We start from the raw sequence: 19,846 nt of genomic DNA on the forward strand, positions 1-19,846 counted from the left end.
CCATTTATAAAAGTAGCCAATTTTAATCTCTTTCATCAGTGAAGCTGGGTGATCCAGAAATGCTGGAATGGATCTGGCCAAGGATTCAAAACATTTGTTAGCAAATGACTTTGAAGAAATCCATTCCAGGTTTGCTGGATCACCCAGCTTCACTGATGAAAGTGTATCCATTCCATTCATTATTTTTTCTTTTTTAATTTCTTTTTTCATTATTTTCTTTCTTTTTTTCATCATCTTATTTTGTTATATTTTATTGACTGCTGAGATTTTAGGAAATCATATTCAGGGCATCTCTGGTATATATAGATATTTCCCCCACGTGTTGCCCCATTGACCCCTTCACCCCCATGTCTGCAGACATTGTTACATTGCAATGATGGGCAATGATTCCTCAATCACTTTGGTGTTACCCAACATAAAGTAAGGCTGTCATTTTGACAGCCGACATTTGCCGGGGAGGAGATGGCAGGCAGGGAGATGAAAGCAGAACATAGGAGGCTCGCCATTCTTCAGAACATCTCTCCTACACATAAACCGCTTATATAATATCTGCTGATCCATTCAGAAGACTTCCTGTCTGAGGTGACAACACTGCCTCTGCTGAACTGAAATGCCAAGCAGCGTTGTCAGCCCTGAGCTCTGCAGAATGGCAAAGCCACATTGGTTGTGTTGTTTTACTGATGTTTTAGATTGAATGCTATCTTTGTCCCTATTGGGGAGATTTCCTCTGACGTCCTGTACAGGTGACACAACAGGAAGTTGATCACTTCATTGGACAAAATACTGTCAGAGGTTCTAGCCCCCCCTGCTGTTTGTCTGTACATATGACGGGTGGGCTGTCATTGCTGCTGGCTCGTAATACAAATCTCTCAGCAATGCTACAAATATAGCGCAGGGTTGCAGCTGCGGCTCCGTCTCCCCAACGTTCTATTTGAGATTTTTCAATCATCTCTGAGCACCTGGAGGTAACCAGCGACCGCGGGACGCAAATAACAAGGATCCCAACCAGATCAAAGGGCGACTCGGGTCTATGCGCAGCTTAACGGAATATCCCAAAAATAGAGGCTGCTCAGCTGCAGATACGCAGAATACTGAAATACACAACAGGTGTCAAACATGGCAGCTCAGATGGGGCGCTAGTTTTCCTTTTTCCATTATAATATTACATAGCAAACTTTGAATGGATTTTCATTTGTTATTAGGTGACCAGATCCATTCCAGGTTTGCTGGATCACCCAGGTTCACCCATAATAGTCTTGGAGAGCTTTAATAAATCAGACCCAGTATGCTCGTTGGGTGACGCCATTATTCAGCATTGATGAGCATTTTCACCATTCTGCGTTCCTCCACCGGCTCTTCCCCTTCCATAAGATACCTGAACCCTATACTGCCCCTAGTGGCAGAAACATGTTAGTACCGCACATAATCAGAATGACTGCTGCTGTGGAAACTCCCACTGCAAGTCTGATTTCTCTTCTGCAGGGGGTGTAGGAAAGCTAACACAAGGACAGATTTCAGGCATTTATGTGTCAATGTGATAGTAACTGCTGTAAAAGGGTAAAATAATTCTGACCTGTGGGGTGTATGAATAAATGCTGAACACACAGCGCTATTCTTTTCTATGAAGAAGGGAAGTTAGAGGCACCCCGTTGTGCTCTTCTCCATTGATATCGCGGGCGTTCCCCTTTGTCGTTCATGGATCAGCCCTGATGAATCCTTCCGTCAGTCCGCCACTGCATACGTCAGATTCTCTCCTGAGATGAGCCCAAACTTTTAACTCATAACTTTCACCAGTGAAGCTGGGTGATCCAGCAAACCTGAAATGGATCTGGCCCAGGACTAAAAACAATTTGCTAGCAAATAGCAAATGCCATTGAAACAAATCCATTCCAGGTTTGCTGGATCACCCAGCTTCACTGGTGAAAGAGTATCCTCTCCAGCCTTAGAGAGCTTAAATCAGGCCCATGTGTGTACTTAGACTTAGACTTTGGATTTCTGTGTACAAAAAGGGTAAAAATAAAAAAAAGGTATCTAATAAACATAATAAACTACTAAAAAAATAAAAATAAAATGAATCTAATTATTTAAAATCTATTGGTAATAATAAATAATGTTCATTCAATAATTAATGGTTATTATTTAAATATCCTAAATGAAATATTACATTAAATACATGTATATTTTTTTATTTATTTGTTATTATTTTATTTTATTATGGAATATTTATTAGTATTATGAAATGGGGGATTTTTTTTTTATTTTTTTATAATCTGTATTTAAAAAATTCAAATACTATTTCATAAAATAAATAAGGAAAATTCAGAATATTTATTAATAAAAGAAAATAATATTCACAACCTCATTTATTTTTTATTTCTTATTTAATTTGGTTTATTAAATATTTATGAATTACAATCAAATATTTAATAAATATATTCAATTACATGAATGAAAAACAAATAAAATAAACAAATGTTTAATTAATTAATTACTAAATATTACTAATAAAATAAAAAAGTCATGATAATTAAAAAATAAAAGAATCAATTACTAAGTAATATTAATAATAAAATAATAATAATAAAAAAATTATCAATAAAAAATAAACTAATAAAATAAACAATAATACCTGATAAAATAATTTAAAAAAATAAGGTAATTACTAAAAAATAAAAAAACAATAATTAATACTTTAAAACAAAAAGGTTAAATACTAAAAAAAACAAATAATACATAACAAATAGAAAAATGAGGTAGTTCATTAAAATAATTAAATAATAATAATAAAATAAATAAATAATAAATGACCAAATAATAATAATACATAAATAATTAAAATGATATAAATAAAATGATAACATTGATAATAATCAGTATGTATTCCATGTAAAATGTTTACATCATTATTATCTAATATGAATTATTTCTTATATATCCGTTATATTATTCAATATATTGATTTAATAATAATTTTATATAAATAATATTAATTGTTTGCATTAAATCTAAACAGTGAAATCTAAACCTGACCTTTAAAAAAAAGCCAAATCGTAATAAAACGATGTAACGATGATTAATTTGGGTTAATGAGTCCCTGTCATGTGACGCGCTTTGGTTTGGTCCCACGTGTGGTGGAAGGGTTAAGGGTCGTCTGGTAATAATATGAAAATTTATGCAAATTAACAACAGGTCACATGACCTTCTAAACAAAATTTTCGGCAAGAATTGTGGAAAACGGAGGCCGGTGCCCACTTGTTTTGCAATTGCTGCTGATTATGATGTTGTAAAGGAAATTAATATTGTGCAATCATCGTCCGACCGCCCCCCATCCCCCAGACCCCTACTTGTACACCGCTCCTATCGCAGGCACCGATACAGCCGACCACTATACAAACAGCGGTGGCGATGAGTAAGCTGGGCCCGGATGTCTGAGGTTTGGCAGCAGGTGGGCTGGTTGGCACTGCCGAGGCTTCTCGTCACCGTTTTTTGTGTTGGATTGTTTAACACTTTCAGTCTTAACACTTTCCACCCCGGGTGAAAATTAGGGGCTTTCCGCACAAAGTGCACACTCAGCAAGTGAACGCAGCGGGACGTGGGAGGGCTCGTAGAGGCGTTAGTGGAAACCAACCGACCGAAATTAGAAAAAAAAGGAGATGAGAATAATGACATTTACATAACAATTATTGGAGTCGATTAATAAATACCCAGAGGAGGCAAGGGATGGCGGGGTGGTGGGGTCGCTTCCCATCGTGCTGGAAAATCTTGTGCTGGCATAGCTTATATTGGTCAATCCCATCAGCAATTCCAGTTGTCTTCTATGAACTACAATACAGCGCCCTCTTTGTAATGCAGACAAGGAAAGGGGGGGTGGGTTTGTAGTCCAAGGGTGACAACACTGCTCCATAGAAGCAGCACATATCTATATGGGGTCCCTCTGTTGCATAATGATAACTTTTATTTTGTATCTATCAATGTTTTAGGTGTGTTCATTTATGTTTTTGTTTTGGCAGCCCAAATTGAAGTCATTCCTTGTAAGATCTGCGGGGACAAATCCTCCGGCATCCACTACGGCGTCATCACATGCGAAGGATGCAAGGTGAGGGCAAGGCCGGACCGAGGGGTAGGCAGAAGAGGCGACTGGCTTGGGTGATTCAGTAGAAGGGGACAAAAAAGGCCGGGCCCGCAATCTATGCTGCCGCGGTAATTCACAGCTCACAGGCAGGGGGCGCACTTCTTTTTCACCTTGAGTGCTGAAGGAGCGGGCCAGGACAGCAGCTGTGCTTTATGCCTTTTCTATTGGTGGAGTCAAAGCATTGCTTTTCTAATCACCCCCCCCCCTTTTTTTTTGTTATGCCCTGTTCAACTCTGTGGGTAAGTCAACTTGAGCTACTGAGCTCTGTAAACAGGCAGCAGTAAGGAGACCCCCACTGGCAGGATAGTGGTTCATTTTTTCCCCTTAACACATAGGCAGTTTATGAGTTGAGATTGGTAGAACAGTTCAAGGAAGATTCACCATGTGTGAATGAAGATATACTAATGTGTTTTCACCTCTCCTTGCAGGGATTTTTCCGCAGGAGCCAGCAGGGGAAGCCGATTTACTCGTGCAGTCAGCAGCAGAGTTGCCAGATCGATAGATCCAACAGGAACCGGTGCCAGCACTGCCGCCTGCAGAAGTGCCTGTCCCTGGGCATGTCACGGGAAGGTAAGAGGGGAGAGACAAAAAACTCAAATTGAGCATTTAAAGAACTCATTTAGAAAGAAAAAGAAAGGGTTAAAATTTCTGTATGTTATGGAGGTATTAGAGATGGGTTACAAGCTCTGTCAGTGTTCTTTTCTCCCTCCTTACCCCAACAGGAAGTTAAAATAAATCCTCACTTAGTTACCACCAGGTGTCCCCATTGGAAAATGTTCCCTCACTTCCTGTTTTGGTGACAACATAACATTTTAGCTCACCAGGACCAAAAACCTTACAGAGGCTCCAACCCCTCCACACCCCGACATGTCCATCAATGCACTTTAATCAAACCAGGCTGATATTTTAAGTTGGAGAAACTCCTAATATAACCCCCCCCCCCCCCCCCCCCACCCGTGCATCCGGCATGGCCATCAGACGGGTCTGTTTGTTATCTGCATTGCCTCCGGACGTGTGGAAGGTGGAGAGCGTGGCAAATGTGGGTCACCAGGCCTCCACCACATGTAGACCTTAGTATGACCACAGGAAGTGAACCATGGATGCCAATGTGTGCTGGGCAGAGGGAAGCAGCCACCACGCGTAGACTGAAGCCAACCGTAGGCATGACACATCGCTTCAAAAGATTAAAAAAAAACTTCATGGGGTTGGTCCATCCAGCTCTGAGATTTTACAGCTTTGCCACTACACCACAGCCCTTGGTTCCTTCAATCAAAAAAGAAAAAGCTTTATTTAAAAATGAAATTTTAAAATTTGAGGTCAGCTTTTGAGCTTCAGCTTTTCTATTTCCATTGAAGCTGTAAAATTTGGCCGAATGTCCAAGAAGCAACACGATATCATCCAGGCCGAGGTGCAGAAGCTCCGACTGAGAGAACAGAGAACCGAGGTGTCTTGTGGTCTACAAAGAACGGAACCTTCAGCGGAACAACCAACCTCAAACCCTCCGCAACGTTCTTCTCACACCGGCCAACATTCTCTATGGACGGGCCACAGTCGGTGGGATTCTTCTTACTCCGCACGCTCGTGTTCAGTCCCCAGGATGCAGCTGCAGAAGGACCCCCTTGTTCTCCACCCCAACCCTCCCGAAAAGTCAGAAGCTCTCCTCCGAAAAAGTTTCCTTAGAGAGCAGCAACTTCACCTGGAGCATGCACGGCCAACGGTGTTCCAGGCCATGGAACCCTACTGCAACCTCAGCTTCAGCAGCTGTCTACTTCCCGAGTCCGTGATTTCGGCAACAGAGCTCGGTGAGTCCATCTCGATCACAATGTTCCTCCTCATCCTCATCCCCAGAGTCTTCTATTTAAAATTCTTTAATGACCTCTGATCATTAATTTTTCGGCTTAACCTTCCAATTCCTCAGAGCTGTTGACACAGAATGTGGTGTTGGCCCACCAAGAAACATGCCAGTTCAGACAAGAGAACCTCCATGTGCTGCGTTGGGAAACCTTCTCCACACCGGAGATGCAAAGTTTCCACCATAAGGTAGGTGGAATGGATCTGTTTCTACATTGGTGGAACAATGCAAATCTAACAATTGGTGACCCCCATAACGTATTATATGTTTCTCTTTCATTAACCAGCCTATGGACCAAATGTGGGAACGTTGCGTATGCCACGTCACCGACGCCATCCAGTATATCGTGGAATTTGCCAAACGACTTAGTGGTTTCATGGATCTGAATCCTAATGACCAGATTGTTCTTCTGAAAGCAGGTAAGGGAATCCCCCACCCTTAGGTGTCTCGTATATTCTAATAGGCAAAGTGTCCCCCGAAGACCAAGGTCCGGTATCTCCAGTCATCTGGTAATACCACATTGAACAAACACATGTGGACCATTGGGTTCTTCTAGCTTTGTGATCACAATTTGGTGAAGACCCTTTTCGGTTTCCCATGACTGTACCCCAGGGTACAAAGCGCCCTCCATACAGACATGGGGTCACCAGTTTGGTGTGGAGAAACTCGAGTGTCCTGCACAGAGCTCTGCCCTCAACCCTACTGAACACCTTTGGGGTCTAATTGGAATGGTGAACCAGGTCTTCTTACCTGACCATCACACTTATCTATATGGCTAGATGTATGGAGGACACCCCCCAAATGATGGAGATCAGTTGTCCCCAGTAAAGGTTCCTGGTAATACTCCTTACTACAAAGTCATTGTAGACACTTCTGGGCCCAATTGTCAAAAGTCTGAGGTCTTTCCATGGTTGTGTTCAGATGTTTCCAGTGAAGGGTCAAACATGAGACCTTGTAGACAATTGGGCTCCTCCAGCCTTGTGGTCACAGTTTGATGAAGACCCTTTTTTGTTCCCCCATGACTTTGCCCGAGGGTACAAAGCCAGCTCCATACAGACATGGGGTCACCAGTTTGGTGTGGAGGAACTCAAGTTTCCTGCATAGAGCCCAGACCTCAACCCTACTGAACAACTTTGGAATGATGAGCCAGATCTTCTCATCCAACATCAGTGCCTGTCCTCACCAATGTGGGAAAATCCTACAGACACCCTCCATAATATTATAGTAAGCCTTCCCAGAAGAGTGGAGGATGGTATAGAGTGCAACTCCATATTAATGTCTTCGGATTTGGAATGGGATGTCCACCAAGCTCATATAAGTGTGATGGCCCGATGTACACCAATGTCCCCTTCTGTACATTCTGTAGGTCTCATCTTTTCAGGAGACCTCACAGTGCCCCATTGATGGTCCTTTGTTTGTCTTCTAGGTGCCATGGAGTTGCTGCTTTTAAGGATGAGCCGAGCCTTTAACTGTTACAATAGCACCGTCTACTTCGAAGGCAAATATGCTCAGCTGGAACTCTTCCATTCTTTGGGTAAGAGCCAGAATTAATAAAAAAGGGAATGGTTGGCTTTAGAGATCCAAAGCTTGGTTTTAGTTTGGACAGGATGGAAAGAATGATCTCCAGCCCTGGTGATAAGGTTTTATAGAAATAGGAGGGGAAATTTCTTCAGTGGGGGTAATGGAGAGACAAAAGTTAAAATTGTTCTTTGGCCAAACATACCGTATCTTGGAGATCTGATTGAAGGACTGACAGGTAGAATTTATCATTTTCAAAACTTCACTTTATCCATTATCCAGGTGGAAGATCCAAAATCACATCTTTATGTTCTTCTTGCAGGGTGCATCGATCTAATCAGCGCCATGTTTGATTTTTGCCACATCCTGGGAGTTCTCAATCTCTCGGAACATGAAATAGCCTTCTACAGCGCCATGACACTGCTGGATCCCTGTAAGTCCCAGTCTTCTAACCATTAGAAAGTTCTAATAAAATGCTGGTTTGATGGATACAGTTTCAGTTAAACAATATACAGTTTTGTTTGCTTTATTAGGAGAAATATGTTTAATTTCTGTGCTCAAACCAATCACTTTCCCATCTTTTCTTCCATGGCTTGTGAGCCTCATATTTCTCCCCTCCCAACATAATATATCAAATTTATGAGCAATGTCTTCAGAATCCTTAATAAATCCAATTTAAACTTTCATCAGGCCGGCCCTGGCTGCAGGACAAGCAGAAGGTGGAAACTCTGCACAGAAAGCTACAGGTGGCCTTCAGACACCTTCTGAGGAGGACCCATCGGGAGGGGATAATAAGCAAGGTGAGGACATTGAAGGTCTGTGTGAACCTTCCCAGAGGTAATAAGGAAAATGGTGAAGGTTGGTGTGAACCTTCTAAGGTATAAAGAACAAGAAGTAAGGATATCTGAGGTCTGTATGAACCTTCCCAGGGATATTAAGCAAGGTAAGGACATTGGAGGTCTGTATGTACTTTCCAGGGGATCATAAGGAGTATGGTGGAGTTCTGTGTGAACCTTCAAAGGAAAAATTAAGGTGAGGATATCAGAGGTCTGTATGAACCTTCCCAGGTTTAATAGGCAAGGTGAGCATATCGGAGGTCTATATGAACTTTACAAGGTATAGCACACATGGTGTGGACATTGGAGTTCTGTATGAACCTTCCAAGAGATCAGTAAAAAGAGTTCTGGTGCTGGAGTTTTGTGTGAACCTTTCAAGAAATAAGGAACAAGGTGAGGACATTGAAGGTCTGTGTGAACCTTCTCAGAGGGAATAAGCAAAGTGAGGATATTGGAGATCTGTATGCACCTTCCAAGGGATCATAAGGAGGATGGTGGAGTTCGTGTGATGGAATAACATACAAGGTAAAGATTTTGCAGGTCTCTCTGAACCTTCCAAGGTATAATAGGCAAGGTGATGACATTGGAGGTCCATATGAATTGTTCAATTGATATTAACCAGGGTGAGGACACCGGAGGTCTGTACATACTTTCGAATGGGTTAAAAGGTAAGAATGATGCTTCAATGGAACAAATAATGGTGGGAACATTGGATGGTGAGGACATTTGGAGGTCTGTAGGGAATCCTCCCAGTGACAATAAAAAAAGCAGGAGATGAATGTCTGTATGAACCTTCCATGGAATAGGGAACAAAGTGAAGACATTGGAGTCTACATAAATCTGCTCGGGAATAATAAGAAAAAGGAGGACAGTGGAGGTCTGTATCCAAGGTGGAAACTTCACAATAAACTACAGGTGGCCTTCAGACACCTTCTGAGATGAACCCATGTGGATGTCTGTATGAATCTTCCCATAGATAATAAGTAAAAGTAAAATGGTGAAGGTCTGTACAAACTTTTCAAAAATAATACACAAGGTGAAGACATTGATGGTCTATATAAGCCTTCCATGGGATAATAGTATAGGTGAGGACAATGAATGTCTGTATCAACTGTCCAGGGAGTAAAAACCAGGGTGAGAACAATGGAGGTCTGTATGAACCTTCCAATGGGTAAAACATAAGAATTGTTCTTCTAGAGGACAAATAGTACGGTAAGGACATTGGAGATGTCTATGAACCTTCTAGGAGATCATGGAGATCTTTATCAATCTTCCAAAGGATAATAACTAATATTAAGGTGATTACCACCAAATTCTGAATATTCATCTCCTTTACTTTTGCTTAACTTTTTTTCCATTTTACCTTCAGCAAGTAGTTAATTTTCCAAACGAATTTTCATGTTTACTGATTGCTCTCTTACAGCTCCCACACAAGGAACGACTGTCCGCCATTTGCCAGCTTCACCTGGAAAAACTGAACGTCTTCCAACAGATGTACCCGGGCATAGCGTGGGAGAGGTTCCCTCCTCTGTACAAGGAGCTGTTCATCTCAGAGCCAGATAATTCATGAAAAGAATGGATATCCCCTCCTATTCGCCTGTCTCAATGTTCTCAGCTTTGTCCTTGGATGACAGCGAGTCCCGGAGAACGACCAACCTCCAATCTTCAGAATAATGTGAAGGGCTCTTGAACTGTTCCCAGTCCACTTCACCCTTACCAAGCAAACATTTTATGCTCTGAGGACTTGCAATGGCTTGCATTAAATAATAGAAACGGAAGGACGGTAATATTAAATGACTCTTTGGCCATTAAATGATCCCCCGGTAGGACTTTGGGTCAGAACCAGCACACAAAAGGCATAAACGAGGTGCTTAGAAATGACTGTTCAATCATTGTACAAAGCTGTATTCCTTGTTCATTGCTCTAAATCTCTATTTGGCTGAACCAGTAACAAACCTGATCCCAACCTGGCTGGGTTTTTATAGTGGAGAAAGTGCTGGACTATTCTGTCTTGTGGTTTATGATGAGAGGTCTTGGGAGTTTTTAGTCCCAGGGACACTTTTAGGTAATTGCCGTTGAATCCTGGAAAAACAAATGGAAGACAAAAACACCCCTCTACTAATAAAAGTCCAAAACAGGCTTGATTTATGTTTCTTGGGATTTACCGACACATTTCAGGGGCTACAGAGATCCTTCGGCAGGGCTGGCATAGAAAAGTAAAATTTAGATTGGGCTCAGAGATCAGTGACTGGCGAATTTGATTTGAAACATCCAATGCTCTTCATTAGGTATTAGTTTTACCTCTTTAGCCAAGTCCAGACTTTATTACTTTATTTTTCCAGCCCCGATGAAGTGAGGTCCCTGAAACTGTCAAAACGTGTTTTTTGTAGAACACCAAAAAAATCTCAATGCAGTGAGGCTTTTATCTTCCAATTTCTTTCCAGGTTTAATTTCTGCCCACCATCAGAGAGAACCGTGGAATCCAATTTCCTCAACCAATTCCCTCAATAAATTGTACAGAACTTTACATTTGTCCAATTTTGGAATTTTTTGGCAACCTCTTTTGTACCTGACAATAAGCTATATATTTGTATTCTGTTTTGTCATTCCTAATTATATAATAAAATTATTGCCACGTACGGCATACGGGATTCCCTTTGCACCGGCGCGCAGCTCTGTGTCACGTTACCATATGACATTGTAAAGATATTGGTGGGGAAGTAAGATTGGGCTCAGGTTACACTATAAAAGCTCGTTGTAACTTTGTAATGTTGACAGTAATGTGACCCTTTGTACGTTTGTACCTATGACGGCAATGTACACCCAACATTCATCCTGCGATGCTGAGAGCAGTGAATGTACAAGAGAACCACGCGCTTATTTGGTACATTAAGCAATTACAAAAAAGTGTCTATTACCTAGCATGCTTTGCCGTTGGGGCTCTTCAGGGAATGTTCCAGAAGTAAATGGTTCAGGTACAGTCTATGTATCAAGGAATGAATTTCCCTTTGGGGATTCTTTGTCATTTTTAGAGTTTACTCACAATGATGTTTGACCAGCAGCAGCATATTAGACAAAATGGAGTTTGGTGAAGGGGGATCTCTCTAATCTCCAATATCTCCAACCATATACAGCAGGATAAATCCCATTCTTGCTCTAATAATGTTGGACTAGGACTTGCTAGAGGACAACTAACAATTCAATGTGTATTTGATAAAATGGGTGGGGGAGGCAATGATTACTGGGGACCTGCAGAGGCTTCTTGATGCATTGATGTGTATTGCTCACCATATTGGTACCCTTCACTTTCCAAGAGGAGATCACTCTGGAGAAGATCCAAAACCACAAACAACAATCAAATGATGGTTGTTTTTCTATAGGGCAGCTTTCTCAGCTTTTTTACCCCCAATGAACCCTAAATGTCAAGATTAGGGGGGCCAATAATTAATGCAGTTTAGTGGGGGTTATTCAAAAAATGTACCCTATCTTGGTGGTCAATGGTAAGGTCCAGCCACTTACAGTTTCAAAGGCCACCTTTATAGACAGCTAAATCCTTGGTGTGTATTGTTCCCAAAACTATGCAAGCAGTGGAACCAATAAATGGGAGGGCACCCTTGGGTATGGAAGAACCCCGGTTGATGAACACTGATCTGGAGGAACCATAGGTTCTACAAAACCCTGGTTGAGAAATACGGATTTAGAGGATCCCTAAGTTCTACAGAACACTGGTTAAGGAACACTGCTATAGAGAAACCATGAGTTCTACAAAACCCAGGTTGAGAAATACTGATCTAGAGGAACCTTAAGTTCTACAGAACCTAGGCTAAGGAACACTGCTCTAAAGAAACCCTGAGTTCTACAGAACCCAGGTTAAGGAACACTGCTCTAGAGGAACCCTGAGTTCCACAGAACCCTGGTTAAGGAACACTGCTCTAGTGGAACTCTAAATTCTACAGAACCCAGGTTAAGGAACACTGCTCTAAAGAAACCCTGTTGAGAAATACTGATCTAGAGGAACCCTAAGTTCTACAGAACCCAGGTTAAGGAACACTACTCTAGTGGAACTCCAAATTCTACAGAACCCAGGTTGAGGAACACTGCTCTAGGGCAGTGGTCACCAAGCTTTTTAGGCCAGCAGACCACTAAATTTACCAGCTCCGGACCACGCATGTGTGGGGAGCGGGGTGTTACTCAAAGGGGAAGAAACTTTCCCTTTAGTACAGGAGACATGGTCCGCAGCTCTGGCCGGTGTACCCACCCAGCGGGTGACCCTGCTCGAGAGTGCACTGGCCAGGGCCGTGGACCACCAAAATTTTCTCACGGACCACCGGTTGGTGACCGCTGTTCTGGTGGAACCCTAAGCCTGGTTGAAAAATACTGCTCTAGAGTAACCCTAAGTCCCATAGAACCCAGGTTGAAGGACACTGCTCTAGAGGAACCATAAGTTCTACAGAACCCAGGTTGAGAATGGCTTCTATTAGGGGTCTTGTGGTCCAATGTGGCATTTATAGACAACTCCACTATTAGGACCATGCACTGTCCATTGTAATACAAATACAACATCCCGTGGCAGTAATGTAATACAACAGAAATGACCATAACCAGATGGGTACCACGGTCCATGAGCCAACCAATACTGCATACAGGACTATGAAGAGCGCCCCACAGCTCCATAGGTCCACCATTGTGTTGGGAAGATCTTTCCTGTCATATGGAGTCACAGAGTAAAATTAGGACTGACCTCATCGTAGTTCATGTGTCAGTTATCCTTACAAGGTCTACACGTGTTTAGTTAGGACTTCACATCTCTATTTCTTCATATAGAAACCCACAGAGCAATGGCAGAGCCAGGTGAGCTGGGGGGCAGAGGAAGGTGCACAGGAGGGCATGCGGTCTACCCCCAGCTGGTCTCCAGGGCCTGGATAAGCGGTCGCACATCACTGAATTTCAGCGTGGCCCCTCTGCCTTTCTTCCCCTTTCAGTAAGGGCAGAGAGAATGAAATATTCATGATTTTTTAGGTGTAGCATGTCTGTCTCAGCATGAAGGCTGCTCTCCAGATGTCTGTCACACGCTCGTCCTGGCAATAATCTCCTTCTCTAAGTCCATAAAACCCAAAGGCCGGGACGAGAAGATCCCAAAGCACAAAGTCAGCCGCAGGAATGGGGAGCCCATTGTAAAATCTGGAATCAGAGGCACAGGTAGGTACACTTTAAATTCATAGAAACCAAAAAGCAAAACATTTACATGGAGAAAAGGCAACAATGTTTCTGTATGAAGCCAGAGCCAATCAGTAAGAGGCTGTTACTTCTTATTATTTGGAGATTTGTTTGATTTTATCCTTTAGCAGAATGCTGATATTTATTTATATAATATAAAAAGAAAAAATAAATCTCTAAACTAACATCAATGCATAAAGAATCTCATATAAGATATTTTTGTTTGGGATCCTCTCCATCTCCTATTTATTGTACAGCACTGTGGAATATGTTGGCGCTTTACAGTTTAACAATAATCTGCCAATCTGTAATCTGTCACAAAAATAGAAACCTGGAATGATGGGTGGATCACATTCATCCTTCTATACCCTCCTGGATTGTTGGGACATTTTCTAGTCATGCACAATGCAGTTTTAGATCTTGGTGTGAACATTCATTGTATTAGGACCGTTCATTATAATGAAAGTGCGGCACATTGTGCGGTTGTGTTACCATGCACTGTGTTGGGATTGCGCCTCCTTATTACATTGGAGTGCCATTCATCATGTACATCACACAGCGCATATTTGGGGAGAAATCCTCCCCGTCCTCAGGGGGTCTCTGAATGATTAAACTATTATGAATATTCCATGTACCACCAATTCATTCCATTATCCATCCAGAATTATATCCAATGTGGAGAATCCTTATAGCATGATAAATATTGATCAGGACACAAAGGGTGCTATTTATAACATTCACTGAAACATTCCCTGATGGAATCAATTATACCTATTGGCATATATGGACCTGAAGGATTCTCCACCAGGGAATGTTTTAGTGAATGTCAAATTTACTGCTTGGTAAATAGAGCTCAAAAAGTGGTTGTGACTTTAAGCAGCCAGGAAAGAGGAAGCAGCACTGAGATGGGTGAAGAGATAAGAAAAGGTAAGAAGAAGATTTTATGATACACAGAGCACAAAACTGAACGCCATCCAATCACATCAACAACCAAAATTTAATGGAATCTATTTACTACAGGAGAGGAAACTGATCACTTAGCAAAGGGAACGCTCACACAGTAAACAACCAATTGGAAACTACAAAGACTTTGCTTGCATATGATTGGATGACAGAAGTCAGCACATCTTTGTCATTCATTTTGCTAAGTGAACCCTCTCTACTCTTTAGGTGAATCTCCCCAGTGGGGGGTACTGGGGGTAATTTTCCCCGTATCACAGCTGGTTATTCCATCCCGCTAGATTTACCAGGCCGGAGTTCAGATCCATCAGCGGCATTGCGGAGGTTTTTCCTTCCAAGGATCTGCGAGTCCCAGATACAGATTGTGTTACTCTCTTGTCATTGAACCGTCAATAATCTCCTTTTATTTCAATCAGCTCCCTACACTCCCTCTGCGGCCTCCAGGAGTCCCCATGCTGTGTCCTCCGGCCTGTATAATGATAATAATATATATAATGATATCTGATCATGCAAAAACTGCGCCCGTTCACATAGCAAAGCTGCACTTTTATATTCACATGATCCTGCCAGGAGATCTGTTCTTTTACTACTTCCTCTAACAAGGCTACTTACAAGACATTTACAGGTGTTGGGATGAACTATATCTCATGTCCCGGGGGTGTTGGAGGAAAGCCGCTGCTTGAATTATTAAGAAAGTGTTGGCTGGAGTTGGACTTTAATTTGTAGGCCATAAAATCTCAGGGTGACAACGTTGCTGTAATATCACTGCAGAATGAATCGCGTTGTCACCCCGTCACAGGAAGTGGGCTTTGTTCTGGGCACATGGTGAGCTGCAGGTAGGAAGGTGTAAAAATGCTGCAATATGGTGGAGCGCAGGTGGATTATCTTTATTGCTCCCCCACCCCATAAATAAATGCAGCAAAGCTGGGTGCCAACCCCTGAGAAGCAGCACAGCAAACTTTATACATAAAGCTGATCATTGGAGATGCCCAGATCTTATTTTATAGGCTGACAGATTATTCTGTGCAGAGAAATCCCGCAGGAGAGCCGCCAGTGGTGAATCTTTCATCGCGGCTCAGGAAACGCTTCGCAGATCTCATTGTGTCCCATGTAATGCACACCAATCCTCGGCCTGAGGGATTCAATGATATGTCAGACCTCTGAGTGATTCTCCTTTCCAGGGAGGGAGCTGCTTTCTAGGCTCAGAGCTGTCATCACACCGGGCTAGGTATATGCATTGCTTAAAGAGGACCTGTCAGTGACTTTACAATTCCGGAGGTGTCACATAATACAGTGACATATTTCAGAAAGGCTCCTGGATTTGTGGAAGCAGCGGCCTCTCTGCAGAGGTCCTGTGTCAGTGTCTGTATCAGAGCTCTCGAATTATTAGGGAGCATGACCTATGCTGAGTCAGAGCTACAATTGTCCAATCAGTTATGAGTGTTGTTGATTGCACTGCTATTGGTCTGAGTCATCAAGGGGTGTGTCTGACCTCTACAGAGAGACCATGTTTTCTATAAAGAGAGCGAGGGTTTTTCCTTATACCTAGCTAGCAGAGGGCACCTGCCATCATTGAGCTCCAGCCAGCCAGCTTCAGCCTAGGTTGAGATGATGTCATCAGTCTGCTGCAGGTAGGAGGTAGCATTTCCTAAGTCTCTCTCCCCTATGATGTAAAATATATCTTTGTTGTTAAAAGTTGGGAGCTGAGTGAATATGCGGCACCAAATGCTATACAGAATTGCAGGGCAGAAACAGACAAGCAGGAGGTCAGGGGGGGTATCAGTCAAAAGAAAAAGCTAAAGATAAACATAAAATCAGCCAATAGACAGAGCAAGAAATGTCCAATCAGAAACTGACTGAACTATTTAAACCCTGCCAAATGAGGCCAGGTGTGCAGATGCAATGTAACAGTGCTGCAGTACCGAGAATCATCCACTAGGTGGTGCAGGTTACAAAGGCAGGCACAGGAAAGGACAGGGGTATAGCTGGGGGGATCTGGGTGACTACAACAAATTTCATAGCTGGCTTGTAGGTTATTGGTGACAGTTGGGGGCCCGGAATAAACTGACCCGGCTGCGCTATTCCTGCCTCCTTGTAATTCTATAAATAGCCTGTAGGTGACCCCTCTGCCCCGCCCAGGGGCTCCATGCTGCACCCTGGGATTGTGTCCCCGCTGATCTTTGATCACCACTCAGGCGAGCGCGCAGGAAACCTCATCCCCCCTTTTCATATTTTTTCCTGCGCTCAGCCCTATCGCATCGCCCGCCAGAATCCAACAAAATCAGCGCATTAAATATTCAGCAGGAGGAGCGCTAAGATTTCACTCCGGTGACAACAGAAACCCGGCCAACAACACGATGATGGGGACTTTCTCCAGTGACACCGAAAAGGGGCCGCAGGAGTCTGATAACCTCAGCCTGGCACAGATCACATTGTTGATAATGCGACGAATGCATGCCGGGCAAATCTAGGCAAGACACTGCACGAGGCCAATCAGAATCACACGCCGGGATCTGAGGTATGGGGCTAGTATAAAAATAATCCCTCCATGTTATGGTACTTCCTGTTATGGGGTGACAACGCTCTGTGCTTGTCTAACAACTTTGCTTTTACGTTGTCACCTGGTCACAGGCTTCCAAGGGAGACCTGGACTACAGGGAACCTGAACTGAGAAAATCAGAGCAATATAACTGGCAGAGTAAGGTAGAGGCTGACGCGTTTCGGGGGTCAGTACCCCATTGGTCATGTGACTCCTACCTTCTGGACCACACAATGGGTGTTCTATATAGGTCCTTCAAGCAGCCTAAGATATTTGGATGTGACTTGGTATCTGCCTCTTGCAGCCCCTGTACAGCAGAGCTGGGGTCTGAGAAAAGAAAGCAGCCAATTCATGTGCTGACAAGAAGCATGTTCATTGGAGGAGAGAGCAGAGGTAAACACATTATGCCGCTTCTTCTGTCACTGCCCAGTCACAGGTCCAACACAATCTAGATTAAGAAAGGAAGTGTATTGAAAAATGCTAACTGACTGAGGACATCTAGTGGCAGACATGCAGTACTACATGGGTGAATGTCTAGAATGAGCGTGAATATTGCAGAAACGTTTGTTTTTTTTAGATTTTATTGTGAAATATATTATATATTAACACGGAGCTAAATCAGATCCAAGATTCATTTATTTCCTGTTTTTAATCTGTTAAATAATTCCCCATCCATCCATTCAGGTTTCCTGAAAGCAGCCACAGCCTGGATACAGAAGTCTGTCCCCTGCCAGCATGCTGCAGAGAAGGAGCCTTACTCTATGTGTGGAAGCAGTGGTCACTTGGAAGACATTTGATACGCCCCCTGTTGGAGTGAGCTGGAACTGTCCAATCAGGGTATCTGACCTCTGCAGAGGGACCGCTGCTTCCACAAAGAGAGCAAGGACCCTTCTTTATATCAGCTGGCAGGGGGCAGGATGTTCTAGTTTATTTACCTGAATTGGCTTTTTATTAATCACAAATGATACATTTTATATAAAATGCTCGCTAACCATTGGTGGGTTGATGTCACATGGTAGGTGCTTCCATAATAAGAAGGTTCTGTCTAAATGCCCCTGTTGTTGACCCTGCAGGTGTCTGATGAATATAGAAGATGAGAGCGCCATCTAGTGACCCCTCCATGTGCTCTGCATGAAGATGAATGCCAGGAGGTATTCGCAGGGACTGAACGGAACCCCAAAGCCGGTGGTCCTGCTTGTGACTCTTTGGATCTTACTCAGAGAATCATGTGTCTGCTGCCCACCTACCTGCGACTGCCCCTCTCAGGACAACGCCACTCTGTGCAAACATCGTCTTCTCACTTTGGTTCCGGTAGAGATCCCTCACTCGTCCCATTACCTGGATCTGAGTTATAACCGGATCAGGTCGATCCAGCATGGGACCTTCTCCCACCTGCAGGATCTCCAGGAACTTGACCTGAGCCACAACCAGCTTTCCCGCATGGAACCCGGAGCCTTCGGCGGCCTGCCAAAACTACGCATCCTATTGGTGCACCATAACCAACTCAAGCTTCTGCCCCCAGGGGTGTTTTCGGGGATGCCAGGACTGACCTGGTTGGACGTCAGAGCAAACCAGTTGGTCATTTTGCTGGATCAAACTTTCCGTGGTCTGCAGGAACTTAGACACCTGGAGGTTGGTGACAACCCCCTGCTATTCATATCTCCCGCCGCTTTCCTGGGGATGCCGCTTCTGCAGAGACTGGGGCTGGAGAAAACCAAACTGGGCAGCGTGCCCTCCCAGGCCCTGGCATCTCTGCCCCAACTTTCTGAACTCAGGCTGGGTGGAGTGACCAGCACGGTCCTTCGTGACCTCTCGTTTTCCGATATGCCGTCTTTGAGGGTTCTAGATCTGGACCATTGGTCTTCTCTTGTAAACCTCGGAGCACACAGCCTGACCAGTCTGAACCTCACTTCCCTCTCCGTGACCAATGGTAACCTTAGCTCGGTCCCACAGGTAGCGTTGAGGTCCCAGGTTCACCTGCGTAGGTTGGACCTTTCCCAAAACCCAATGACATCCCTCACCGGACGGTGTTTCAGCGCCCTCAAGAGGTTGGAGGAGTTACGGTTGTCTGGTGGAAGACTCAGCTTCATACCTACTAATTCTTTTCATGGCCTGGACCGTCTCCGTATGCTAGACCTATCGGATAATCCGATTCGGTGGGTGGAAGAAAATGCCCTCCCGCCACCGGGGGTCCTGGAGACGTTGTTACTCTCCGGGACCAATATGTCATGTGACTGCCGCCTCTGTTGGCTCCTGCACCATAAAATCCATTTTGGAGGGAGGCCGCCGGTGTGCTCAGCCCCCGACTCGTTAAAGGGGATGGTGATCCCGGAGCACTCAGAACTTCTATGCCCAGAATTTTTCACCTGTCAATCACCCAAGATAAGAGAAGAAGGGCTCCGCCGGGCCACGGTGCAGGAGGGAGGCAGGTTGACCATTAGTTGCCAGAGTCATGGCGTACCGGAGCCCCTTATACAATGGGTGCTACCACATGGTCCGTGGTCTGAGGAGCCCGAGCTTGCTGACCCAGACAAAGAACTCCCTCAACAGGCACCAGGTTCTGAAGAGAAGGTGATGGAATTGGAGCAGATGGAGTCAGACTCGGAGCAATGGAGGACAACCAATACATCCCAACCGGCGGAGGGACCTGAGGACAGAATCACCATCCTACCAGATGGCTCCCTCCAGTTCCTTCCAGTCCAAATGGGAGACGCCGGAGATTACCTCTGCCTGGCCACCAACCTGGCAGGTAATGACTCCGCCTGGATTCACCTGGAGGTCACTCCATTCAA

General features: G+C 43.8%; 2 protein-coding genes across 2 annotated transcripts in view; both read left to right on the forward strand.

Annotated features, from left to right (window-relative positions):
* The window catches only part of RORC (RAR related orphan receptor C), an 18,435-nt gene extending 7,462 nt beyond the window's left edge, over nucleotides 1–10,973 (forward strand). Inside the window, exons 2-10 of the mRNA XM_072428351.1 lie at nucleotides 4,011–4,096; nucleotides 4,561–4,702; nucleotides 5,488–5,934; nucleotides 6,051–6,172; nucleotides 6,271–6,403; nucleotides 7,411–7,518; nucleotides 7,825–7,935; nucleotides 8,193–8,302; nucleotides 9,762–10,973. Of these exons, the coding sequence (XP_072284452.1) occupies nucleotides 4,011–4,096; nucleotides 4,561–4,702; nucleotides 5,488–5,934; nucleotides 6,051–6,172; nucleotides 6,271–6,403; nucleotides 7,411–7,518; nucleotides 7,825–7,935; nucleotides 8,193–8,302; nucleotides 9,762–9,908 (1,406 nt within the window). The 3' untranslated portion in view covers nucleotides 9,909–10,973. The remainder of the gene's footprint in view (nucleotides 1–4,010; nucleotides 4,097–4,560; nucleotides 4,703–5,487; nucleotides 5,935–6,050; nucleotides 6,173–6,270; nucleotides 6,404–7,410; nucleotides 7,519–7,824; nucleotides 7,936–8,192; nucleotides 8,303–9,761) is intronic.
* A 5,696-nt stretch (nucleotides 10,974–16,669) lies between these two features.
* Nucleotides 16,670–19,846, forward strand: LINGO4 (leucine rich repeat and Ig domain containing 4; the record flags this gene model as incomplete). Its single annotated transcript, XM_072428538.1, is given in 2 exon segments — nucleotides 16,670–17,033; nucleotides 18,128–19,846. A coding segment is annotated over 1 exon segment (1,661 nt), but the record flags the coding sequence as incomplete, so codon positions are not given.

The sequence above is a fragment of the Pyxicephalus adspersus genome, chromosome 12 (genome assembly GCF_032062135.1).
Source record: "Pyxicephalus adspersus chromosome 12, UCB_Pads_2.0, whole genome shotgun sequence".
NCBI lineage: Eukaryota > Metazoa > Chordata > Amphibia > Anura > Pyxicephalidae > Pyxicephalus > Pyxicephalus adspersus.